This window comes from Cygnus olor, chromosome 2 (assembly GCF_009769625.2).
Source record: "Cygnus olor isolate bCygOlo1 chromosome 2, bCygOlo1.pri.v2, whole genome shotgun sequence".
Lineage (NCBI taxonomy): Eukaryota > Metazoa > Chordata > Aves > Anseriformes > Anatidae > Cygnus > Cygnus olor.
The window spans coordinates 18,036,287-18,064,121 of NC_049170.1; the positions used below are offsets into that span (position 1 = coordinate 18,036,287).

The window sequence follows — 27,835 nt, forward strand, 5'->3', positions numbered from 1 at the left end:
TCTAAGGTGAGTGCTGCTGACCAACTGGGAAGAAAAAAACAGTTGCAGTACATACCTTTCCATCAAACACCATTTCATACCCTTCTCTGTTCTTTATTTTGTTGTATAGGTATTCTGCAAGTTCCAAGCACTTATCAATTTGTGCTTCAAATCCTGTGGTTCCCTTTAGAGGAAAAAGGAAAAAATAATAATGATGTGACTCTCTGTTCTGTGACCAGAAGCAGTGAAAGGACCACGCAGCACTCACCACAGCACCAGCACAGGTCACCTCTCTGAAGTCTCTGTGGGACAGATTAAGGATCTGATTCTGTCCGATGAAGGATGCTTTCCTGCACGCAGTTAGTGCACCTATAGGTCTTGCTGCTGACTCCCCTAATGCAAAATGTGCCCCTGATACTACTTGTTTCTCAGCAAAATATTGGTAACATTGGTGATAAAGGGTGGCCTCATCTGTAGATTTTGGAGAGAGGCCTGGGCTGGCACGGAGGATTGTCTCCACAGGAAGATGCTGAGTTGCATACATGGGGAATCTGGGGCCATTTTTAGAATAGGGGGCTTTAATCTCTAAGAGGTAATGAGCCGGGGCTTTTTCCAAGAATAATCCTTTTTAGTTAAACACAAAAATATGCTTTCAGAGACCAGCCTGATGCTGTGGAAATGCACATTTTGTTCAAATACTGCCCTGCCTCCCTGGTGTTTTTCCCCTTTTTATTCTAATTAACACCACATCAAGTCAGAAGCCGTGTTTTTGAAGAGCTCCAGCAAATCCTGCTTTTTCTTCTCTGGCAGAAGTCATAATCCTCTGTCTGTGACATCATAATTGTTCCTGCAGTCACCAGCTGTGATGCCACAAAGGATCCAGCTTTAAGAGGGAGGAAGGGGAACAAACAGCTGGAATAGATAAACCACTTAAGAAACATACATCTTATTTTGTAACATTAATATTACAAATGGAGTGTGAGAAGAGAAAAAGCAGTATAAGACATTGAAAATATGGGGTTTAAAAGAAGAAATGTCTCTGAATAATGGAGGCACATCCCTGCTAAATCTGTTCTGGCAGTGCAGAACTGACTTAAAAGCTCGTGTCATTATCCCTCTGTATATAGAGATTTTGAAACAGTGTAGAGCTAGCGTAGCCCCGGGAGAAAGGCCTGGAGCTAAAGAGAGACATGTTGCTAAAACTGCCTGCCGTGTAGGGGCCCCAGTTAGTACAACAGCTATTCCAACCTCTGAAAATTGCATCCCCCTTTACAGACTCCCACACCTCCAGCCATGCTTGGTGTCTGCCTCAGAACTGTTTTCAGAGTTTTAATGAAGCACATGAGGATCTTTAAGGCTTTCTGGAAATGAGAATAGTGATGTCATCTCCTCTGAAAAAAAACCTGAGGCAATTTGACATAATAGATTGGATAAATATATGGAAGAACTTATTTAGCACCATTTTACAAATACAGATGAATTAATCAGAGGTGGTGTTTTCACATTTCCTAGAGAACAGATTTTGATGAGTTTTCATCTACTCCTTCACAAGATGACTCCATGCCTACTTAATGTATCGAAACTAGGTATTCCAGTCTTGATTTGCCACGTTTAATTTCTGAGTGTCATTAAAATAAAACATCTTTTTACTTCCAGAGATGTATATAACAACGTTCTTAGGCATATGATTTATGCTGTTAGACTCCTACAGTTACACAAAGCAAATGCTACGCAAAGCCATGGAGTTCAAGTTTCAAAATCATGTGTGCTGCTTTGAAGCTAAATTGTTAAAAGTATAAAAAAGAGGAAAATAATAATGTTCTTTCATGTTATATATGTGAAATTCAGATCAGGTTTTTCCTAAAACAATGATCACAGAAAAGAAACCAGTACCTGGTGTGCATTATTTTAACACAAACACGTACACTGCAGGATATCCTACCTTTGCCCTCCACATCAGCCATAGCTTGAAGACATCAACATGCCGCCCACACTGCAAAGCCTTGTCTCCAGTGTCGTAAGACAGGTCGTAGTGCTTATCTTGTTGAAAGAGGTAGGAAGCATGCATTTGATTGCAACTCTGCATCAGCCCCTTATAGAAACAGAGACACATAAAAGTCCTGTTGGCACAAGTGTGGCTACTGTTTCGAGGGTTGCTTTGGGCAAGTGGCTGCACAGCAGAAATTACAAAACACCCAAATTCAGTGGAATATGTGTCCAAGCACAAGAGAAAGATCAAAAAAAGGACAAAACCAAACTTAGTTGCTCAGTGGTCTAATTCTTTCACACCTTGTTTGGTGTCCAGGACATGCTGGCACTTGACCCACCAATGTGTAATCCACTCCCAGAGCCAAGGTGTTATTCAAATGAAGCCTGGACTTTGTGCTTCTTAGCATCGTCATGCGTAAGTTCATTTTTGGATCTCACTGTTTATTCCTTGATCTGGTTCCTTTTCCTCCTTTCCTTGGAAGGTGTTCCTCTGGTTGACTCAGACCAGGCCAATTTGGTGACTAATGTAAATATTATCACACCACTTTTCTAGTTGCTTTGGTGTCTAAAATTCTGATTGTCATTGATTTTGTCCTTTTTATGTAGGCACAGCTCTGTTCCGAGAAAGATATCTGCAAAGCCCCCAGCTCAGGTTGGATGCCTAAGTGGTACAGAAAGCTTTGACCAGACAAAAGAGCATATGGCTTTTAAACGGCCAGCTAGAGCTATTTCTGGGTTGCAAGATACTGTTCAGAAAGTCAGCTTTGTGGGAGGGCCAGCAGGCAACAAGGGGAAGAACCTGGCTCATGAAAGCATAAGGTCTCCTTCAGCTTTTTAAGTGAAATGCAGAGAGTCATGTTCTGGCTCTTGTGAACTCCTCAACCAAGTTTAAGATATATCTTGTATATCTGTTGCCTAAAACTGCAATTTCCAGCCCAATAAGAAACAAAACTTGGCTGTTTATCATCAAGTCCAAGCTTTATGTGTAACTCAAAACTGAGACAGTAAAATGAACGGGGGGAGGAGGAGAAGGACTGGTTTTCTCTTAAACTGAGCCATCTGTTCTTGCCAGAGGTCAAGGATGGTACTGACTTCATCAGGTGGGATTTGTTTCAGGGAACTGACCCTGAGGGCAAATAAAAGTCAGCTTCTCTATTCCTAAGCGCAATCACTTTGTATACAATCTGTTGTACAGCTGTTAGCAAAACAGCAACCAGCTTTTTGATAGCTGGTCTAGTAAGTAGTGGTTGTATAGCAGCTGTCCCAGTAACCGATGGTTTTATGGAAATTACAGGCTTGAAGGGTAATTCAAGTTCTAGTACTGAATGAAATTTCTACTTCTTATTCCAAGCGAACTTCAGTCTTCCCTTTTTATTTTCATGTGCCCCGAAGTGGGTATATGGATCAGAGCTGGACTGAAATATCTATCATAAAAGTCTAGAAAGTGTAATGATCCTGGAACAATTGTTGTACTGCATTTATACCACACCGTTCATCCTAAGAGGATGAGATTTTGCCTACAGCCACCTTTTATGCTACACAGAAGCCAGTGTGGCTACACAGCTAGGCACCCACAACTTAACGATAGACATTATGAATACACAGCCACAAAACTCTGTGAAGATATTGCCATTAATTGCATCTATCATTTCTGCTTGACAGCTACTTTAATTCCCTTTTGCACTCACAGCTTTGAGTACACAAGTAAAAGTCTATTTCTCAGTTTCTTTTATAACCTTCATCACATTAGCAAATGCTAACTATGACACACATATGGAGAAAACATGCAGGACTGCAAGAAGGAAAATGTCAGAAGAGACCAGAGAAGCAAGTATTTTGGGACATACCTCTTCTCTTACTAGCAAGGCTGAACACTGCAGTGGGACGCCCATCATCTTGTGCGGGTTCCAGGTCACTGAGTTGGCCCTGGGAAAGCAAACCACATGAAGCTCAGACACTGTGGTGAAACCATGGAGACATTTAGTAGTAATCAGAATAATAACAAACATAGCAAGGCACACCTTTTTCTTTTTCTTTTTCTTTTTTCTTTTTTTTTTTTTTTTCTGAAGAAGCAAAGCTGAAAGTAATCATGGCTAATTGGGAAAGCAATGCCTTCATAAGGGACCCAGCTCTGGATTGTTTTTGGATGACAATTTTGGCAACTTATTACAAGATAATTGCTCTATCCACTACATTTAATTAGTATTAAACTTTCTCGGGAGTCATTTATACTTCATAAACATAGGGTAAACGTCTCAAAAACACTCACTTGACTGATGAACTTCCTAAAGGCACACAGCTGATCAGAGATGTACATAGGAAGGTGGCAGACTAGCAGATTCCCTCTCACCGAGTTCAATTTCAGTAAGATTTTAGTAATTAATGCACACAAATATTTCTGAAAATTTCTTTACATACTTCTGTGTACTTCTGAGTCTCTGACTCTCTTGGAAAACCTGGCCAAAAGTAATTTTTCTAGTTGCTGTGCTAATGGTAAGTTTTTGTAGCTCCTTTCATTTTAGTTTGGCTATGATAATTCACATGACTGGAGGACTGGGTACAAAATTACCACAGTAATAAACACAGAACTGATCCACCCTTCTACAGAAGAGCCTGTGCTTGCCTGCCTTCAGGACACACAGATTGCAAAAATAGCTGTCAGCCCAGATCTTGCGAAGAAACAGGGTGCTGTCACAATTCAGACTAGAGACGAGACATTTGGGACTGTGGCAAGTGCTGAATGGCAGATTGTCCAGTTGTTTATTGTTATAATTTTGTGTTATGCTTGACTGGCTATTTGGTAATTACTATTATTACATATGATGATTAGCTGATAGATGTATACATTTGCATCCTATTTGGCAAGCTGTCAAGGATGCACAGTGAATGTGATTCTGTGTAGTGCAATGACTGGAGTTTTGATTGTGTAAATTGATATAAAGGAGTCAATGGGGGCATACAAATACTTAAAGGACTCAGGATGCACTTGCAGGTAATGTTTTCCTTCATAGGATTTGGAGACAGTTTTATAGATTCATGCTAGTCCTTATCATTTCCTACCAAATTGCTTTCACTCATTCAAAGCAAGCAATTCCAAAATGCACATTGGACACCGCAGCAGTTCTGTGCTTTCTTCTTTGCTGTTTAAATGGGACTGCACAAGTGCCTGATGCAAAAATCTATAGGGAACAGTCTTCCGCAGGCAACATCTGGCCACTTGGCTTGGCTTTTAAGTATTTGGCAGATTTTAATCAGCTTAGAGTCAGCCATCTGACTACAACACCAGAGCTAATGATTCTGAACATGCATTCAGGTCCACAAATTTCCTTCAATATGATACTTTTTCATTTTTATCTGTGCCTGTGCTGAATCAGGCAGAAATTCCTTAAGAGACTTCTAGGTAACAGTAGTGGTATGGGTTTTTCTTAAGCAAAGGGATTATGTACTGTCAACAGCCAGATATTAATTATCTGCCTAAAACATTTAATTTACCCTAAGGTCACGAATTCATCCCAATTGCATCCAGAAAAAAATAATTATTTAAATAGTAATATCCCACTTTTCATTTGTTTTTCATCAGTTTTTCTGGTCTTGAGCCATCAGTATGTGCTTGAAGAAATTGCTGACTGAGAGAAACAGAGAAGGAAAGAAGCTACATGGATCCACAGATGGTTTTTTTAAAGCATTTTGCATTCGCCAAAGTAACTGCACACCAAGCACCTGGGTGATTTTTTGACTGTGGATCACAGACAAAAAGAAAAGGAAAAGTTTTCCTTTAGAGTTTCCAAATGGATGTCAGGAGAAATTCAAGACTGGCAGAATTTGGCCCTCAGCCATTATTAAAAACAGACTGAGGTGCATTCACTGGCCAGGCACAGCTCTGGGAAGGATGCCCAGACCCTACATGGGAGTGCTCACTCAGCTGCGAGCATGCTTTTCTCATGTAGCTGTCAACCCCTGCCTGAGACTCTGGGAGGGGAGCACCAGAGTGCATCTCCTGGCGGTGGCCAGACCTATCTGCTCCAGACACCAAGAGGCATGCTTTCTTCAGGGTGCCGTTGAAATCTGCTGTGCAGGGCCTGGAGGGAATCGTAAGGATAGCCCTGCAGTTCCCCTGCCTTTGACAGTATTTTTTCTGGACTGCCTGTTACCAGAGGGATGGGAAAACTCAGAGCAAGAGTGCTCTATTTAATGGTCCCTTCTTGTCCCTTACCTATCAAACACAACACCACTTCTCGTGTATCCAGACCTGTAATGATTGAGTTGTACCATGAAATAGGACTGTCCATAGAGATCGGATCTAGGAAGTCTCTTCTAGAGGTGCCCACATTACAAATCTGGACAAACTGAAGTGAGCTGCTGTGTCCATCAAGCAGGGGAACAGGACTGGAAATGACAAATATCATTAATTTGCCTGCCACATGGAGATGGTGCTTAACAAACACTGGAGGAACTCCAGTGGTGTTCAGGATCTAAGACCTGACCTTCTCATGCCAGCAGGACTTGGTCAGCAAATTTGGAGGTAAATTCTTTTTTTCAAACTCTATCCTCACAGGCAGCTGGGTAGATAATGCGATGGATATTTGGATATATGTCCTTTTAGGGGAAAATATGTTAAGTTTGGAGTGCTGGAGGCAGTTTTAACTAAAGCATATCAAATTCATAGAACCACTGGCTGCTTTCCAAATTTTGCATGTGAGATACATGAGAATAGGAACAGGATGAGGAAGTTGATTGTAATTTCAATCGGCAATTTGATTTAGAGATAAAAAAGGCATGAGGGAGTAATAATTTCATCTCAAGCATCATGAGCTTCAGAAAATACACAAATGTGAGGACTCCACCTAGCCCAGCATACTGTCTCTAGCAAGTGGCCTAAATAGATGTCTGGGAAGAGGGTAAAACAGGGCAAGCATATACAAACTTCCTCCAAATACTTGCTGAGTCCTGTCAGTTGTGGCTCACAGAAGTCCTAAATGTTTTTTCTTTGTCTTCCCTTGAACTCAGGTAAATCTTAACATCCTATGGCAAGGAGATCCACAGCTCAACTAAAAGTTTCTGGGTAAGCAGTTGTTTGTAAGTTTAAGCGCAGTCTTTCCAGATGCTGAACTGTTTTGCCATCATTTATGCTCATCTGTGCGTATTTGTAATATTGATGAGCTCATGATTACAACTGTGTATATCCAGACACAGATTTACTGAGGGGATGTCGTTAGCACAGCTGGGAGGGGGGCATTTTCTCCAAAAGTGACAGGGCAGTGGTTGGTGACTGCCATGGCACCTGTCCAACTAGCAGGTGCAATCACATGTAGACCTCAGCATGCAAACCCTCCAAGGTGCATGTCTTAGAGAAATTCAATTGCTAACTAATTTTGGATAGTGAATCAGAGGATGTTGCAGAAACCACTCTGGACTGCAGAATGTATGCTGGAAGGAATGAAAATGCAAACAAGAAATGTCTGCTGTTCATACTGCAAAACAAAGTGCTGCCACACTGTAACACTGAACAAAGGCACTTAGCAATACTATTTCAACTGGAAGAACCGTTTGCATAATTGCTTCCTACTGAATCCTGGAGATAACACTGGCTGATTTTTATTTGTATTTATAGACATTACTATGGTAATCACAAGTCTGTTAAAACATACTTAATAAATGTGTTTAATTAATGTTAATAAATCATACCTTTCAACACCATTTAGCTTCCATTTGTGCTTTCTTGACATCAGCAGCCCGCCACCCCACGCTCCCTAGAAGGCAAGATACATCATCTTAATGGGAAGATACCTCTGCCTTGCTCCAGGATGACAGCTGTGAGTTCACATCACTTTGGGGCCCTTTTTTCCTTGCTGATGTGGCAAAACGTCCAGGCAGATGGAGCCTGAGGCATCCCCTGCACTAACAATTCTCTTCCAGCAGTGCAGAAGCAGCATTTCACAGCCCGTGGTCGGCTGCACCGCTCGCTCACCCCTCCTTCACCACTGTCACTGCCGCATGGGGCTGCCCCACACCGTAATTAATGACGTGCAGAGCTGCTCCTGGGCAAGCTGCTTTCTCCCTTCTACTGTCCAAGTGATAACAAAACACACCGGGATCTCAGCTCCTGTGGTGAGTCTTCATCGTATTTCTGACCTGCGTGCCTCCCACCCATTTGCTTTTGCCCACAAGAGATCTGGGACGAGTAGACGCTTCATGTGACTGAGAAGTAGTTTAAGCAAATGTTAATTCTTCATTTGAATCAGAACGATTTTGGTTGACAGAGTAATCCAAAAGCAAGATACCCAGCCCTATGGAAATTCAATTGCCAAGCCTCTTTAGAGAAAGGTTTTGCAAAAATGACACAAAATCAATTCTAGGGCTGAAAGATGATCCTTCCGAAAGACTTATTGGCATGAACCCAGATAAAGCTAAGAAAAGCAGCCAATCTGATAAATTTTTTTAGCATTTCGATTAATCTGTTCAGCAATTTGGGGTACTTTACTCCAGAAACAATGCAGCCTTTTTCTTATGCATTTATTTTGCAGCTGCTGCAGAAGCTGAGCCAGTCTGCGGTATGGTTCTTATGGATTTCTTGTATTAATGATACTTAGAGATAAAGCTGAAGGCCAAAAGCTCCCAAACTAGCTCATCCATCTTAAGTGTCCCAGTTGCTAGAAGCACTGCATAGTCACAGCTCCTATAATGTCCCCCTCTCCTGAGCCTTTCAGAGGAGTGGGAAGTCAGTGCTTGGACAACAGACTTAATTACAGGAACCAAGTAAAATGTTTTTTTTGGTACAAATTAATAAATTCATGCTAACACGCCTTGTAATCTGTCTCCTACCCCACATAAGTTGATACTTACATCCACGTGCATCCAGATTTTGTATTTCTTGCAGATATCTGCAATAGCTATGAGTGGATCAAATGCCCCATACACTGTTGTCCCAGCCGTGGCACTCACTAGAAAAGGAACAAATCCCTACAAGAAAGCACAGAGGCATTTGGCAAAGTCAGACCGCAGCAGCCCAAACTCTTCTTGCACTGCTGGAACTGGCATTGCTGGGATGGCTGCCTCCACAACAAGCCCACAAGTGTCTCCTAGAGGACATACCTGCTATATTACTTTCTTTTTTCTTAATTTATATGCCAGTGATATTACAGTTTCTACCTTAAGGTGGCAGCAAACTTCCAAACCAGTATCCTCCATTTATTTAAGATTCATGATACAGGTAAGGGCTCAAAAGAACAGTTCTGCTCCGTACCACCTGCCTGAAACAAAAAGGTCTGCTCTATGCAATGTCACATAAAACAAAGCCTTATTCACAAGGCACCACGGTGCAAGAAACCTCTCCAGTGGATTGTGCCCAGGGCTGTGTTAGAGTTATCCTAGAGAGAGTCCAACCGTGCGGTGGCGCAGTCCTGTCAGGGTGAGCATCTTCTCCAGGGGTGTCTCCTGGGGGCACTGGGCAGGGGAGGTGTGGGGCTCACCTCGCACACAGTGGGGAGACAGCTCTTCTGAGGAGACAGTGATCTCCATGGAGCCCAGGGACCACCTCTTGGACTCCCACTGCTAAATCCTGTGCTTCACCAAGTACACACTGTGACCTGGCTTTTGCACTATAAGGTCTTGAGTATACCAGTGTTTTATTCTCAATTCATTAGTTGTTCTAATTTTGCCTTATTTTTTATATACTGTGTTACTTTTATTAGACAAAGTGAGCTCTTAATGAAAATTTGTGTTATTGTGCTTTTAATACTGTGTTTCTAATGACTATTTAGATAAAAGTTGTTGAAGGAACAGAGCCAAGTCCATTGCATACTGCAATCTGATGTTTTAATTCTAGCTTGTGTTAATGAACACATACAAAAGTAGTGTACTTTAGAGAGTGTGTGGATCTGAGTTTACCTCCAATTGATTTGGTGACTCTGTGAGAAATATTTTCAGTGCATTAAAGTACATATGAATTCCCCAGATGATTTCTTTGTCTTTGCTAATATTCAGCTGAGGAATTGCATCAGAGGCTGATAATATGAAAAAGGGAGATGTTACGCAGAACAACATATAAAAAAGCCAAAGAGCTTATGAAGATTGTGATGTAGCTCTAAACTTTTTTTTTTCTCAGCAACTCCTGCCTTCCTAATTACCAGGTCATATTTCTAAGAAATACATCAAAAGTTAATGGGCAAGCCTATGTTATTTTACCAAGAAAGCAAACAGCTGTAACATTATTGTGTTTTTTTTTTTTTTTTTCCTTTTCTTGTTTCTCTCTTTCATTCTTTCATTTTTTTTTTGAGGCAGAAATGCTAGTAAACTTACTTTCTGTTTGGCTTCAAGAATTCTCCTTTCAAGGTCTGATGGGATCATTTTCCCTCTGGGACAAAAGAAAGTTATATTACAAATTTGATCCTGAAATCAGCTTTTGCTATTACTTCTTAATTTCATAGTAAACCCAAAAAAGGAACAAAGTGACTTTCTTGCCCATGGCTTATGCAACATTGAAGAGCTCAGAAAGACTCTGTCCATTAGTCTACGTTTTTAGCCGGCTTATTTTGTCAACCAGTTTGCATCAACACAGTGATGGTTACTGAGAGAAGTTATCTCAGGGTCACCCCCTGTTAAAGACTGCTGTGCTGCTCCATGGAGGTTACAGCCCTGGGAATTGCTCCCAGGCAGGGGCTCAGCCCAGGGTCCCAAGATGCTTGCTGGGTGCCAAGCCCCACAGTCCCTTTCAGCAGGCACAGCAAATGCCAGCAGAGCTGCACGGAGATGAGAAGAAGCTACCAGTCCAGACACAGTGCACTGCCAAGCCCTTTGTGCTGGCTGTATACCGTATTTGCAACACATTTAGAATGAACCATTTACCTGAGATTCAGACTCAGTGGTTAAAGGCTTGACGGCTAATTTATGAAATCCTGCAAGTGAACTAAGTGCAAAGTAAAACAGAGCTGATATTGAATACTGAGGTTAAATTTCTCTTTGCTTTAGCCACAAGCAAGACTAGCTAAGAAAGAGTACACATAATGGCAATACAAACATGACAGCTCCCCACATTACAGGAATAAACTCTTCACTGGGTTTAAGTGTTGTCCATTTAGATTAATATATATATACACTGCAGGACTTCCTCAGTTCTTAGTACAGCTGGATGTATTTTTTCTTTCATTAAATGGCTGATTTCCTGTTGCTCTAAATAAAAAAAGAACAACTTCTGCTAGAGCTTGAAATAGCAGTTTTAGGAAACAAATAAAACTATGAGTTTTAGTTTTACTTTTGCATTGAAAAAATGGTGCTTTCACAGTATCTGGATGGATGTAAATAAAACAAAATATTATTAATTTCTTGTAATAAAATAATAAGGCTGACAAGTTTTAATCCTTACACACCTCATGGTAAGTCAGTAACTCTTTCAGTAGAAATGGGTTTGCACGGCTGATTTTTTTGCACAACGTCCTTCATTTTACTTATTCAAAACACTGAAAGAATAATTGAAACTAGAAAAGCTCTATTCTAAAAATTAGCCCTGTTTTTGTCATACAAGTTCAAAATATAAAAAGTATTGAACTCATTCTGAGTTCCTTCAGTTACCTGTACAGGTTCAGACAAAAGCAGTAATTGTTTCATTTTCAAAAACTTTCTGGGACTGTTATGGGAATAAAGGAAAAAAAAAGCATGCTGTGGGAAGGTTCTGAATTCCTCCTCTAAACATAGTTTAGATGCTGTTCTTTAATGGTTTCTAGTTTATTGAGGATGTGCACAGAAGAAAACACAAAGCTGGGCAGACCCATTCACTGCCAAAATTTGTACCAAGGTAAGTGATCAGCCAGCTCCTGGTCATACTGAACACATGCAGGAACTCATGGCCAGGTGAGTGCAATGTCCAAGCAATGCTGAATTTTACCAAGAAGATAGCAGTACATTGGCTTTGAGTATAGTCCAACACAACCCCCTGCTCCAAATCTAGGAAATGGCCAGTAATATTGCACAGCATTTTCTTGTGTTGTCACCTGAGCGCAGATGACCTGAAAGTCTTCAAAGGTGCTGAAAAATAATAGGCTTTGAAGTACCGAAATACTTCAGTATTGAACTACTTCAAATTAAGCGCTTATACAAACTTCACCCAAATAACATAGCACGGGGGTTATATGAGATGTGCAAGGCAGCATCAGAAGCAGGAGGGCTACTGGGGAAGGCTGAAGGGACTCAGCAGCAAAAGGACACTGAAGATGGAGACTGATGGTGTCAAAGTCTTCTCATCGTACCCATGTCTGTATACAGTCTTCACTGCTGCCACATCAGACTGAAGTGTTTTGATGTCAAACCTGCAGGTAATATGCTATTACTATCAATACATGTGCGTGGTGATGAAAGAGGCAATGGAAATGTACAGTTGCCCGGTGCGAGACATGAGCAAGAACATGATTTTCTGCATGTTTTCCTGGCTGAAATTTACCACACCTTTACATAGTCCCATGAGACAGCAAAACCAGGCAAACTTGGTGGGTGTGGACCAAGATGGGGAAGAGAGAAGCCACCAAGAAGGATGCTTGGTCATGTGAAAATGTCAAAAAAATCTCATGGTGCTTCTTCACGCTCCTAAAGGTCTACAACTTCATCAGCTCACATCCTGCACCAACAGCCTGCTCTGTCCTGGTGTCACCTCCTGGGATTTGGTGAGAAATGCAATAATCCTAGTGCTTATTTCAGGATGGGTTGGATAAGCATTGTGGTCTTCATAGAAAACCATCACACTGAATTTGCACAAGAAGAAAAGGAAGGCATGACTTCATTGATCCAAGTCTGCCTTTAGTGAGTAGAAACAATCAGAAATTTACTTTGATGTGTGTTGGTTGTATGGAGATTGTCATTAATTCCTCTTCAAGGTGTGTTCAGTCTTTTGTTAATAAAGAGATAATAAGTCCACAAGTCAATGTGCAGGTGCTATGATTAGCACTGTAAATTGCTTAGTTGGTGCTCCCCTTTTACAGTGGGAGTAGAGCATTTTGGCTGCAGTAAAACCTTCCATTTAAGCTAGAACCATAAATAATTCAGAACCTTGCAACAATGATATTTGGGACTCATAGTAAGAGTATACTTTACTGAAAAGGTTCTCAGTAGAATTGATAAGTATTTTCAATTATTTTTTGTCCTATAGAAAATGTGCTTTCCCTTAAATTGGAAATCTTCAGCAAATCGCATTGATTTTGTTAACATTCCTTTACTTTCACAAAATGGGTTTTCAAAGAGAATTGAAACCTTTTACTTGAGTGAGCTAAGAAGTTATTTACAACCAATTTTGTAGTACCTATGGGAACTGTAGGTAGCCTGCCGGGCTACTCCTTTCCATGGGCCATCCCCTGGTTGGCCTATGCTGCCCATGACGCTGGAAAGACCCTTCACTGAACTGACTGTACATCCCACTGCAAAGGTGTTCCTGGTGACATGTAGTCCAGCTGAGAAGAATGGTGGGGGCATGAAGTGGTAGAATTACATTAGCAAAGGCTCCTCAAGATTTCACTTCTTTAAAAAGCTCATTGCAGCTCATTTTGTTGGTTCAAAATGTGACAGTATTTAAATGCTCCATTTTGATCAAAACCTTCATGGTTTCTTAACAGAATGTGCAAAGAATGATTGCTAGTTTGACTTTTTGTTTCACTTCAGGAAAAAAAAAAAGAATAAGAAATATCAGAAATCCTTGAGGAGGGAACTTTAAAATTTTTGATGAGCTCCAAAAACTGATTCATAAAGAAGCTTACAGACAGAGCCAGCCCCTTGAGTGGGATAAATCAGCGTAAGGCTGCTGAAGATGACAGCCCTACAGTGAGTTATATTAACTGTTGACTGTATCCTATATGCTCTCTCTGAGCTGAGTACCCTATGATCCTCTTCTACGTACTGATAAAAGGAGTAGCATTCAGCATCTTTACTTACCTTTCATCACATCTAATCAGAATCACACTATCTGTACCAATACCCAAGGCTGCAGCTCCTTTCTTCACAGAAAAGTGACTCTGAAAAAATACATTTTATTATTATTTATTGTTTTTATTACTATTTCTTATCCAATTTAATATAAAACACTACAGTCTTGCAAGCCCTTCAGCAAGATGTTCCACACAGGCAGTAATTCTAGTCATAGACTTCTTTGAAACTGATCACTGTAATTTCAGGCTTCATATTGGGTCACTACAGCTGATTAGTGAAACAGCAACCACTCTGATAGAGATTTACTCCTGGAATATTAAATACACAGTTGTGGCTGGTGATGGATCCAAATTCTGCCCTTGATGCATATTTGCACTGCCTATTGCTGGTACGTATTCAGCAACGTACTTGATTCTCTGAAACAAAAACTTCTCCCCTAGAGAATTCATTTGGTTTGTGGCATCAAAGGTGACGAGCTTCTGCTATATAACTTCTGGCCAAACAACATACTGAGAGAATTTAAGAGAGGGATCCTAATTGTGATCTCATGCCAGTGAAAGCTAGTAATAACTCCCACTAACAAACAGAGTTATTGCAGTTTAAAATCAGGACTGGGCTATTATATTAGTAAGACTATTAGTTAATCTGTATGTACAAGATAAAAAGTGGAAACTATATTCGGAGTGCAAGTCAGCCTAATTTTCTCTAGCTCATAGGACTTAACTCATGTTGGCTTATAATTCTAATTCAAACCCTAGTGATTACAATAATGAAATAGCTTTGTATCAAATTACACCACCAAGAATCATATTTTCTATTAACTCAAATCTAACTGTAACGATATTGTCCAAAGTCATTTTAACTACAGATTATCAAATGTCAGAAAAAAAAAAAAAAGGAAATTATTTTCTGTACTACAGTAGTGTTAGCTCAGGAGGTAACACTGCAAAAAAAACATCAAGGCGATATAGATCTAGTACAGCTTTTTAGGTTCCTGAAATGTTAAAGAAAGGAAAAAAAATATAGTACATCCTCCTGTTGGTATGGAAGTAGAGAAGCAGACTGCAAGGCAAAGAAGTATTCACTGCTGTTGTATCAAGGAAGTAGTTGGCTTCAACTGCAGTGCAGTTGTATGGAAAGAGCTGGGCGTGATGGCTGTTACATCTGCTTCACCTAAAGGCCTTGAAGTCAACAGGACTTCACAGCATGCTTAAGGGCTCCATGTGATTATGAACACTTTGATAAATGAATGTCAAATCTGCATCAACTTTAAGACAGAGAGGAAGAAAAGTAGAACTGCAACATGTGCCTTCAACTTATTAAGTAAAAAAATCACTGTGCCTTAAAAATGACTCGGGTAATTTTCATTAACAGCCCTGACTACTCTGGTTAAGGTTGCTCCTTATTCCATACTAGTTAAAATAGATTTATTGCTGCAATTTGTTTTTCTAATAGAAAATAGAACTATTCAAAGTGCCTTAAAAAAGGAAATATGGATTTGAATGGTTTACTACGAGGAAGAAAATTAAGCCCATGTGCTCAAAGGCATCCATTGGAACATGGCCAAGCTCAGCTGCCTCGCTGAGAAGTCTCAAGGCATTGCTAATAGAGCACTGGGAATAAAATGAATGTACTGCTGATATCTCAGATGCCTGAAGGCTTTTTACTTGCTGAAGGGAATTCAGTGGTCAGGAACCAAAACAGGTTTAGAGATAAATTGGGAAGAAATACACAAGTCTATGGATGGAAGGGTAATGCAATTATAATTTCTAAACAAACTTTGAATATGAAATTGCTCAGTCTCTGTACACAGGCACAGATATATGAATGCTGTTACACTTTTGTGTCTCAGGGTAACATCAGAGGAATCACTGCAGCCACTCGAATGGCTATAAAAGAGCCAGGATGAAACTTAACATGGAAAAAAAAATGCAGTTTTAAGAACAAAAAGGCTTTACTAATGATGACAATTATTGAACATTGTTTCAGTACTCCTGGGACAATGCTGAAAATTTGGGTGTACGCATAACTAAAAGCAGACAGAAAAACATACAGGTCTAAGAGAAGGAAAGATCTGTGGAAATAGTCCTGGTTATACAGAACTACTGACAGATTCAGGGGGAAGAAGGACATTAAATGTAACCCGTTCTAGAATATGGGGGCTACATACTGCTTAGCCCTGCAAGAAAGTGAGCTTGAACACCATCATTTATTACACAGCCATGAAGGAGTCAGAGCTGAAGTCCTGTGGTGGGAGAGCCAGGGCCACAAAGGGAGGATGGGGCAGTCTTGATGCCAGTCCTGAATCAAAGACCAGGCTAGGAGAAGTAGGCAGGACCAGTTTCACCCCTGTCCTGTGCTTGTCAGAGACAGGAGGACGTGCAGGTGGGAGTGGGATGTCACTTTGTCTTCCTCCCTTCCTCCTTCATGCACCCTTGTGCTGCACAAGGTTGACTGGAAGATTACACATACATCCCCTGTATTTCTTTTCTCCATGAAGAGAAATACATTTGAAGTTCAGTGGTGAATGAGAAAGAAGAGAGTTTTAGTCAATCTTAGTGACAAAAGCATATTAATGGTCAGAAAAATTAAAAAAAAAAAAGTGATCTCGAGTCAGGGGAATCTTCCTTTTGTCTGAAATTTCAGATGCTGTTAGGAGCAAGTTTGACAGCCATTTTCTCATAGTGAGCTTTGTAAAGTAAAAACACTGCAAAGTAATTAAAGGTGCAGTAATGAAATAAGTCTGTTGGAAAAAGGAAGAATTGTTATTGCTAAAAGTGTTATGATGCTGAAAAGTATGCCATTTTTATTTTAAATGAACAGCGCTTTAGTATACAGATGCTTCTATTTTTATAGCTTGCTGAATTATTTGCTCATCATCTGGCAGGGCTGAAGCTGTCATGAAGAAGTGTCCTCATGCTGTAAGCCCCAGAGCCACGGTTGGTTTTTCAGATGGCAGCACAAAAAATCCTGAGTGATATAAGCTATTTGGAGGGAGCTCGTCAGCAGCAAGATCCCAGATGCTGAGCAAGCTGAGCCACCCAGGAGCCAAAACCTTTCTGAGGTTTGCAGGTTTGGTTATGGCACCTTGGTGTCCTGCAGACCTGGACCCCCAGCCTCACCCCACCAGCAGAGGAGGTGAACACGCTTTCCTCTCCACCTCCCCTAGGCTTGAAATAATGTAGGATCCCTGAACCTGAAGGCTGGTCTCCTTCTCTCTGTGTTTGAAGCATCTAAAAATGTGTGTTTGACCTAGGCTAGCTGCTTGGGTTCCCTCAGTAGTGGGGGAGAAGCGGTACCTCCAGAAGGCACTGCATCCCTGAGGCTTTGGCACCAATTTTAGATTGGGATGAGTTGTCTTCTGCAGATCTATCTCTTTTTATTGGCTATAAAAAGTGCATAGACTAATTCAGATTAAATGTTTACACTTTCAGTGATTAAAGTTAAGTGACATAAATCCTACCTCTGAAGTCTCGTTGTAAGCTATAGATTTTCCTCCAGTTACCTACAAAAAAGTGTACCGTGTCCCACATTTTAAATACACCATCATGATATATGTTTGCTGTTGTTTCCTTTAGCTACTGCTATTCAATTTTTAAACTTAGTTGCTAATGTCAGGAAAGAAATTAATATATTAATGTTTCTGCACAACATACTAATATTCTGACCTTTTGCATATTTGAAAGATGTCACTCAATAGTCCTTTGCTAATCCAGCAAGACTCACAACTTGTTTTTTTCCCAGTGCTGATGGTTTTATAGTGCTACCTGTGGACAAGAAATGTTGCACTGAACTCACAAGGGTTCTGTGGCAATGTGAAAGTCATGATATACTGACCAGAAGAAGGATAAGACCTACATGACTAATACCTGCTTTGAAATAGGCTGCTCCAGACTGCTGTTTTTCTGGAAAGTCGTTTTACTTTGATTTGAATGGAGTTACTTGAATTAAGTTGCTCCTCAAGTAACGCCAGCTTTTTCATTGTTCCCCTCTGGCTTTGAATACCACCCCAAAAAAACAACAAAACAAAACAACAAACCTTTGCTAGTTATTGAGCATTAGGCAATGCAAAAGAAGAATGCCTGAATCCCCCAGTTTGATTTTTAATTTCCTCGTGAGGAAAAAATACCACTCCCTACTTACTCTGGGTGGTTAGAAGTGTAGCTTACAGCTTCAAAATTGATGCCACCAAATGGAAAATGGGCTCTCCAGGCTTCTCAAACCTTCCCTGGCCACACTTGCATTGCTTCCTGCAGGTGACAGCCTCAAAGGTTGCCTCCAAGGAACCTGGCTAGAGAGCAACATCATGTGCCACAGCAATGCTGGGATGAAGAGACTGGCCTTCCTATCTATAGTGAAACAAAACCAGACTCTTTTGAAGTCTGTAGGAAAGGGAGGTCTGTCAAACTGTCTGCTTTGGGACAGAAGTCAATTTTAATTTCCTTCTGTCTCATAGCCAGCAACCTCTGCGTTAGATTTCAGCAACTGTTCAGACAAAAAACATCCTTCTCCTGCAGCTACTAGTAGTTTGCTGTACTCCCTGCATGTAATGGGGCTTAGTCCACGAAGGGAAATCAGTGTGCAAGAAGCTGAAGCAGCGATTTATCACAAATTGGCTCCACTGATCTGATCGCTGTGGGGATGCTACATGCACTGTCCATGCAAGGGTGCTCCCCTACCACCACGGACAAGTCACTGCTCCCAGCTCTCCCCCAAAAGGACGAGGTCCCCCTGGCTATGTCTGTCTACAAGGCTGACTTCTTATACCTGAGTGGCCAACAGACCCTCCCTCCTCAGCCAGTGGCTGCTGGAGCTGTATTGCCAGTGAAGCCTCAGACAGGCACCTCTTCACCCCAAAAGCCATGCCAATGGGGGAATGCCAGAGGCAGCAAGAGCCTCTCCATGCCCCGTTGGATTTCTAACTGGATAAAAGGACCAAGGACTGTTTTGTAATGGGAATCTGGCTAGTTCTCTGCATCTCAACTTTTCCCCTCTACAGTCCTTTTCTCCTCAGAGTACAGTGACTTTGTCCTTTTCACCTTCCAGGGATGCTCCCTGCTCCACGCTATTCCCAGCTACTGCCAGATGCCATCTAAGAGAGTGCTAGCTGGACTGGTTAAAATGCAATAGCACTTGCCTTGTAGGCAAATGGATCAATTAAAATATTCTGAGAAGGCAAAAAAAGGATGTGCTCATCTGAACACTCATACCAACCTAACGCTGATGCAATGGGGACATAGGAGGCCTTCACCTTAGATGTTTCATTGTGTGTGAAACGATAGACTAAAATAGGTTTCTACAACTGGCATCCATCACTTTTACCCATCTGAGACAAGGTCTCCTGCATCACAAGCAGTCCAGAACAGCTGCCTTGAAGGACATCACTCTGCTCCTGCACCAGTGCAGATTCAAGAATGACTGATGATAAAATGGTGAACATATAGGACTAAATTAAGTTTTGAGTGCAAGTGCACCTCACTGCAATTATACCCGAGCCAAGCCCAACCTAAGCAGTTATAATGTACTTCGCTGTCACTGGTGAAACAGAAATGAACAGAATCAGAGTGTAAGAGATGTCATGGTCCTACTGAACAGCCTGGGAAAAACCTGCTTACCAGGCACGTGCAGGGTTGGAGCAGTCACATAACCTACTTTAGGCACCCAATGTAGGTTGTGTATATCAGGAGACGGGTGTCTCTGTATGGTTAACGCACAGAAGTAGGTGAACCCATCCTGAAGGTGATTTAGAATATCTAAATTAAGCAACATTTATGTTCCTAATTTGGATGCTCTGAGTTTCACCCCAGAGATGCCTCTCTTCACTGATTGATTGTGCAGGGAGTAAGGCTCCTAATTTAGGCACATGATGACTCCTAAATTAGGAAGGGAATTACTTAGGAGCTGCAAATTACTCCTCCCTTCCCTTCTCCTCCACTGACAGCTGAAACCATCATGGCATCAGATTGAGGCCAGATTCTGATTACAGTAATATTGGTGGCAACTGTGGAGTAACTCCACTCATTTATAATAACAGAAACTCTAGATTGGCAGAAATGAAAATAGCGTCTGGTCCATGATGCTGATATTCTTGTCTGAAAATTGCTGATATTGGAATCTTTGCTTCCGACTGAAAAATCTCAAGAAAAAAATCTCAATGTTTCTAAGCAGATACAGTAACTTTAAGCTTTGTTTACTATGTTTACACATGCAGATCATGGGGAAATGACAGTATCCCATTTACAGACTGCTTGTTCTGTGGCCATCATCATACAAAAGCATCCAACTGTGGCAGGGAGAAACTAGAATCAGACTGGGGAATTTGAAAGGAAGCAGAAGATCAGCATGTCATGATAAATGAGACAAATGCCATTCTTGTATCTTACTGTCTATTCAGGTTCTGCATGACATTTTCTAACTAAAAAGGGATTGTTTTGTACAGACTTCTGCAATTCCTTTAACAGTCTCTGCTATTTTGAAGGTTAAACCTTGATCGCTGCCTGCTGGGCAATTAAGAGTTAAACAATCCTGCCTGCCTTCACTTAGTGTGGTTTCTTATCTGCCCTAGAAGATGTGCTATTACATACTTTATAAAAACTTGCTTGAGGAAAGGACAAAACTGCAATTTCAGGCTACTTTTAAAATGTAACATTTCAGATGCTAGCCTGTGGATTCACTGGTGTATTTGACTTTGGAATGTTTAATTTGCTAAGGGAGCTGCTTCTTCCTTGGCATGAAAACACAATTATTAAAGCTCATTTCATTATTTTGAGACTGATAGCACAATTTGGCTCATTGTTTAACATCCCAATACTATGAATACAATGAAATTCTCTAATGATTAATAGGATTTGTTATTTTAAATAATCATGCTGAACCTTATTTGCAATACTTATTAGGTTTGTAACTTTCGTATGAATAATGGATCTCTAGCTGTGCAGCGAACTTTGGAGAGCTGCTACACACTCATAGAATATTTTTTGTCCGACTGCTTTGGGGACAATTATTCTGCAATGTGGAGCCTGCCGTTCTGTATTGCATCTCATCCTAATGCCACGAAAGGCATGCTTGGAGGGATTGCCTCCCAAATATTTCTGATCAGTTGTTAGGACACTGAGCTCTTCACAATCGCACAGACTGGAAACACATTCTCTGGTAAGTCAAAAAAGGCAGCCAGGCAGATGTTGTCACCTAGCATGGATGGTACCCTGCTGAGCCCAGTCATCAAAGAGTCCTGGTGGCCAACCCCACCTAGCTGAAGAGAAATTTAGGAAGGGACCATGAAGCCTGAAGACAGTTCACAGCCCTTACTGAGTACAACCCTTTTTTCCCCCGCTTCGTCCTGCACGCACACTCTCCATTATAAGCTGCAAGGAGCTTTAAATGGCCCTAAAGCCCAAATAACCCCCACAATAGACACAGAAACATGACTTAACATGACAGAAACGTGGTTGTTAAATAAGCAAAAAGCCACATCTCTCCCACATGGGCACTCTGGTCCCCTCACGCCCACCTCCCTTCACCTCAGCAGCCCCCATTCAGCACAGCCAGTTCTCGTTGGTGCCTGCAGCGAACCCCGGTATGCTGAGGGCCTAGCTCAGAGATAGACCCACAGCGAAGCCCAGTGCCCCACAGCACACCACAGCTGCTGGCTCTACACACAGCACTCCAACACCGTCTTCATGTGTGTTATTACCCTCTCGCTAAGGAATGGCAGGGGCGGTTTCAGCTAGAAGTACTCTGAGACACAGGGATCTGCTGTCCCCGAGGGATCCAGGTCACTGGACAGATTCAGACTAGACCTTAGGAGGAAATTCTTCGCTCAGAGGGTGGTGAGGCACTGGCACAGGCTGCCCAGAGAAGCTGTGGATGCCCCATCCCTGCAGGTGTTCAAGGCCAGGCTGGATGGGGCCTTGGCCAACCTAATCTAGGGGGTGGCATCCCTGCCTATGGCAGGGGGGTTGGAGTGCGATGATCTTTAAGGTCCCTTCCAATCCAAGCCATTCTATGATTCTAGGACCCAAACACCGGATACTCAGAAGCCTGATGCTGAGCTCTCACTGCTTGCTGTGGTACTTGCCATCCATATCAGTGTCGATAGAGACACAAGGCAGAATAAAAAGAAGGGCAATGGTTTGTAGAGCCTGCTCTCCCTGGGTTCCAGCCACAGAGAAGTGCACAGCTCATCCCCCCATGTATCAGGAAGCCAGCCCCTTCCCATTTTTTCATTCCCAGTGAAGAAATAACAGAAATGAAGACAGTTGGCTAGCAATTCTTGTTTAGCTATTTTCTTCGTCACGAATTCATACAAACAGGTGTACCAGACAGGAAAAAACAGAAACACATACATGTTCAGATGTGAAGGCAACCAGTCTGGGAATAGCTGCCATTCCTTTTTCTTTAACTTCTGGGAACATCTTGAAACGTGCAATCAACATAGCATACATGTTAGATATGGCACCACCTGGAGTCCACAGTAATACACTGTTACTTTTGCTATGCATTTTAATACCATTTCAGTACAAATGATATGTCTTGCTACAGTTTTCCTAACTCTAATGTTAATGTTTCTGCCCAAGAGCAGAAATGTGGATTCTTCATCCTGAGGTTCCTCACAGCTGGGTTGTACAGTAACAGATCTACTATACCCGGGTAACAATTTATGCATAAAGTACTACTGAAAAAAATGACTGGAGTTTCCTTTTATCCTCATTTTTTTCACCATTTTTCCTTTAGTCCCCAGTCTTATCTTTCTATATACTACCTACACATTAACCCCACTCCTTTCCACAGATGCCACTGCAAGGCAGCTTCCTAAGTGGCTTCCAAGAGCGACCTAACCCGTGCTCTCCCTTCCCAAACCAGAGTGATATTTCACACCCCAGTTCTGAAGAAACCCACACAGTGTGTCCCAATGGATACTGCCTTCTGGGTAACTGAAGGGGGAGAAGGAAGAGAAAGGAAAAAGTGTCATTCCAAAACATATTTTTCTTTTCATTTGTCCTGATGGGAGCAAGGGGAAAAAGTCACATTTCCCTAACACTGTCCTTAAAATCCCTGAGGTACATTAACTTAAAATACCCATTTCAAGCATCAGCTGACAGGTTTACAGTATTCTGTTTCTGTACTTCAAGTATCAATTCGTCCATTAAAAACATGCTTTTCATTCTTCCTAAGATTTTCACTGAGCGTCTGTGCCTACAGTCAAGCAGTGTTTGGCTGCACATCCATACTGCATGAGCACTATGGGAATATAATGCAGAACCTGAGGCAGAGTCTGGGTACTTTTACATATGAACACACACAGCCACACACACACAAACATACATGTATATATAAAACCCATCAGCTTTATCCTGTATATATAGTGTATATATATACAGATCGGTTCTATATTGATGCCTATGCACATATATTTATACAAAGAAAAGGTGTATAGTGATCATGGTTTTAGGCTTTTAAGTGAACAGTCTGACTGCAACCTAACTTTCACCCATCTAAAAATGGAGTGAAGAGCATGAGGCAGACACTTCCAGAGGATGGCTCAGCTCATCCTAAGGTAGCTGTCAGCAGTAGCTGGGATGCTGTGCACTGCAGATGCATCCACCCCTCTCCCTTGAATAGACAGGAGCTGCTGTAATGAGTCCAGGGTAGATACCTAATGCTTGGACAGCCAAAGTGAGATAAAATAAAATCCACACCCTAAACACATCAAGATAGCTCTGCTGAAAGCAGTGACATTACAACATGTTACACCAGCAGGCTACATGTTCTGGTAAATTTAACATAGGTTTGACTTAGCATGATTTGTATGTATCCCAATGGAAGTATATATGTGTGTGTGTATATATATATATATATATATATATATATATGTAGTGCTCCATAGCTCACAGAAATCGTGCATTGCCCTTCACTTCTACCCAGTGTCCTAGTTCTGCTTTTGCAGTGATGCCACTCCTGCTCTGGGCTTTCTCTGACCTCATGGGCCCTCATGTGAATCCAGGTGAACAGAGAAATGGTACCGCTGGTATGGGGCTCAGGGCAGACCAGGGGGCTACTTTTTCCTCCTCTCTCAAATATCTTGAGAGGTATGAGCATACTTCTACACCTCTTTTGACAAATGACAAAAGAAGAAATGGAGAGATTTAGAGGAAATGGTCAGGTTCCTGTCCCTAAAACATGCAGTTGTCATGCAGCAGCTACTGTTGATGATTTAGGTGACTGATCTAAGGTGTCCAGGTTTAAGAAATTTGGCCTATCTTGTCCAAAGTCACTGGCTTAGCGTCAAAAGAATCAAGACTGAAATGTTAGGTTTCCAGGTTTTCCTACTATTTATTTTCTAGCCATTCTACCTTAAACTTATTAATGAGCCCACATTCTGCCTTTAATTCTACAGCTGTGTTTACACCCACCGTTAATTGCAGGCAACAAAACACACCAACAAAATTTGGAGATCCTAATCAGGCCTTTATGTTTTGCACGTATCGATACTGTATATTTCATTACAGAGAATGCAGAGAGCAAGAACCTTTTCTCTGCAGCAGTTAAGGTCTTCACTAGAAGCTGTGATAGTTTGAAAAGAGGAGACAGCACACAGGTGATTTTGACTATTGTCTAAGAAAGCAGGACTTGCACCCTGGATACTTCTCCTTTTACACAGTGAATTAGAAATATGCACTTTCCACAAACCAGACATTACACATACATATGACTGATAGAAAGCCTGTCCTGGTGTGGCTGGTGGCCCAAAAAGCTGCCTGCCCCAGTTCTGGCTGCCTCAGAACCTATTTTGGCTTGCCTGGCTGGGAGCTGGGGTTGCCTTCTGCTTGGTCAGATAGAAGAGAAGAGTTAGAGACCTAAATTTGTTTGCCTTTACTTTTAGCTCAGAGAACAAGCTCAGAAACACAGAAGACACATCCCCCCTTCCTCCTCTGTTTGTTTCTCTTTCTTCTGCTACATTGCTCCTGAGAGCATCGGCATTACAGCTGAATGAAGTCAGCTCCATTATCCGGCACGCCAGGTAGCATCCTAGCTCTGCTGACGTCAGACCTGGACCTCTCTCCTCCCGAGGTAGATACGTTTCCTGACTGACGCTATCTCAAGCACAGCATACCAGATTTGGGCACATTTGTGCCCATCCTCTGCCCATCACATCCTGCCGAGCAGCACTGCTATTGCTCTCCTCTCCTTCACTAGGTCCTATCCAGGATAGCCAGGGCTATCCTGGCTGAATCCTGAAAAGTGAGGACCTGAAGACCAGATGTACTTTGTCAGGTCAGGACAGTAACCAATCACTGTTAAATTTCAAAAAACATTGTCTTAGGAATTGGGCTCATTATATGTGTTTAGACGCTATCCTGTGTGATGCATCATGACCTCCAGGCCAAGGCTTTGGTCAGGACCTCTAAGCACTACAGTGAAAGCTGCAGAGCTTTGGCTCTCACTGCTTTTTTACATAAGGACTCAATGAGAAATAATGTAAACTCTTCTTGCCTTTTTCTCCACCTCTGCGGAAAGGACCAACCCAAAATTCCTGCACCACCTCCCACATGTGCATTCAGATGCCAGAGGTCAGCAGCAAATGAGTCTTGTTTGATCTTCCACACAGCACAAACTTCATCCTTTGTGCACTTGGAGGCCCATACATCCTAGGCTCTTATCCGTAAGGTCTTTCCTTTGCTTGACAGCCCAAATGCTCTTTCCCTCTCTATTAGGTCAATGAACATTTTTTCCAGAAGACCTCCTTCCCCACCAACTGTCAGTCTGTTCTCTTTTGACATGCCAAGATGCTGTGCCTAATGTAAATTCTTTCTTTATTTTTTTTCTCAATCTGGGGAGACAGATAGGCCAAAATTTTTAGCAACAAGGTTCCAGAGTGAGATAGGAGGTGACAAAGTAAAAATCAAGAATAAGTGGAATGATTAAAAAAATTTTAACAATGTAGTATGTGTCAAGAGTCAATGATTTCTCCACAGTTAATTACACTAAATTTTTGCCTTATTGATGTGCCCTGAAGGAACCAGGTTTCTGAGCCTTCAAGCACTCAGGGTAATGAGCCATCCAGGTACCCCCACTGAGCCCCAAACGCCAGCTCACACGTGGAAAGCTAAATGCATACTGTAATGTGGGTGGGATCCTACCCATCCACTCAATTTGCTTAAAGGCATGCTACATTTTCCCCTCCTCACTCCAATTCCCCCTGCAGTGATGGAGAGCATTGTTGTGTTTCTTCGCTCTGTTATTAATACAATATTCCTTCTGTTTCATGTAATCTATGAAAAGTGGGGGCAAAGCAAAACTGCAAGGCAATGTCTCTTCTGATTATGTTTCCCATGTGCCATTACAGCTGCTCATAATGCAGAGCAATTTGCTCACAGACTCTCATAATCACATCCCTGAAATTCATAAACATGCAATACTTTATCTCAAAGAGGCCAGTGGCGGTTATTAGCAAGTGTCCTCTTGAACATGCATATTTAATTATGTTTGATCTTTAACTACAGGGGATGTCACATAGCACAGTCTGAAGAATAAAGAAAGCTTGAAATATCATGTACCAGGTGAAAATATCCCATCGCCACAGCCCCCTGGCCAGCCAACCATCTCTCTCATTTTCCTTAGTGTGACATATTCCAAAAGTACAAACACTGGAGCAATTTCATAGGTGAACCTGAAATGTAGTAATGTCCATATTTAATGCTTTGAGCTACAACACTAACACATCTGTTACCAATATTACATTACATTATAGCCACAATACACTCTATCTTGCGCTGAGTAGAGTTCTGTTTTACTATAGTTTTGATAATCTTCCTTCTGATTTCATGTCAGATGTCTAAAAGGAGAAATGCCGAGAGCACTGGACACTCCATTTCCACCCAGTTCAGTGAAACAAATCATGCCCACCTCCTCCAGGCTCAAGGCTTTGCCCTGAATTCAAGAGCTGCTGGCCAGAACCAGACCTTCGCCTTGCCAAAACCTATTTGCATATCTAGATGCATGCACATTAACAGTCCTGTTCATGATGATAAGACAGTTCATGAAGCTAAACAAGTGCACAAAAATGCTTCCTAGCCCCTCAGTGCAAAAAATACCAAAAACATTTTAAATTCTGCACCTCCTTCTTACAGAAAGCAATGGCTCTAACTGCTCTGAGTATGAATTATACCTAACTCCCCCTACATAAATGCAACTGTTTCTTAGGACACCTTCCATTTCACATATTTATGCATGCAAAATACTAAAATATATTTTTCTGTACATTCTGGGGGGTTAGCAAAGCTGACATCATATTTGTATGGTGGAATTTCATAGAAGACAATCTATAGAACAATGTTGAAATCTTCATGTAAATAAGTAGAGCAATCATTTAAAAAGCAGACAATAGTTTTTCCAGCATGCTTAACATTAAAGTATTCCTTTTTCCGTTCAGCTACAGCAGCTAATATTGTACAGTATAACTGTAAAATTATATTAAATATCACGGAAAAATTCTGCTACTTACATATTAGTATTTGCTGCTGATGTCAGCCAGTCTGCTGCCAACCCAACCATGTCCAATCCAGTTGAAAGTTGATTAAAATATCTAGGATGCCCTGCATAAAATGGAAAATGTTATCAAAAGGTTGATGACTGACTGAAACTATTCAGTGCTGAACAGTGTATTTACCTAAGGATTTCTATACAGAAGGAAGTGCTTTCAAGGTATGAAATAAAGCAAACAGCAAAAAAATATATATATATTTTTTGGAAAAGGCAGGATTTCTCTTCTTTCTCATTCCAAATGAAGTAAATCTGAGTAATTTCACCGAACACAGAATAATGCATTCCGGCATCCCCCATTATTCTTTCAGTGCGCTTTGAAAATGAGCATGATGGTGCCTCACAAAAACAGCGGCTCGCTCCTGTTCGTGTGTCACATGTTGTCACCGAATGGGTTTGTGCCTGGCTAGGTTTGAAAGGC

General features: G+C 41.5%; 1 protein-coding gene across 2 annotated transcripts in view; it reads right to left on the reverse strand.

Annotated features, from left to right (window-relative positions):
• The window catches only part of GAD2 (glutamate decarboxylase 2), a 38,217-nt gene that overhangs the window by 4,645 nt on the left and 5,737 nt on the right, over positions 1-27,835 (reverse strand). The window contains exons 5-14 of one of the 2 annotated variants that reach the window (XM_040548170.1): positions 27,377-27,467; positions 26,430-26,542; positions 22,218-22,333; positions 13,879-13,958; positions 10,267-10,321; positions 8,812-8,928; positions 7,654-7,718; positions 3,816-3,894; positions 1,922-2,071; positions 56-163 (exon numbers count right to left, since the gene is read on the reverse strand). In XM_040548170.1, the coding sequence (XP_040404104.1) occupies positions 56-163; positions 1,922-2,071; positions 3,816-3,894; positions 7,654-7,718; positions 8,812-8,928; positions 10,267-10,321; positions 13,879-13,958; positions 22,218-22,333; positions 26,430-26,542; positions 27,377-27,467 (974 nt within the window). Of the gene's footprint in view, positions 1-55; positions 164-1,921; positions 2,072-3,815; positions 3,895-7,653; positions 7,719-8,811; positions 8,929-10,266; positions 10,322-13,878; positions 13,959-22,217; positions 22,334-26,429; positions 26,543-27,376; positions 27,468-27,835 lie in introns of those variants that run through there. The other variant, XM_040548171.1, reaches the window with a different exon arrangement.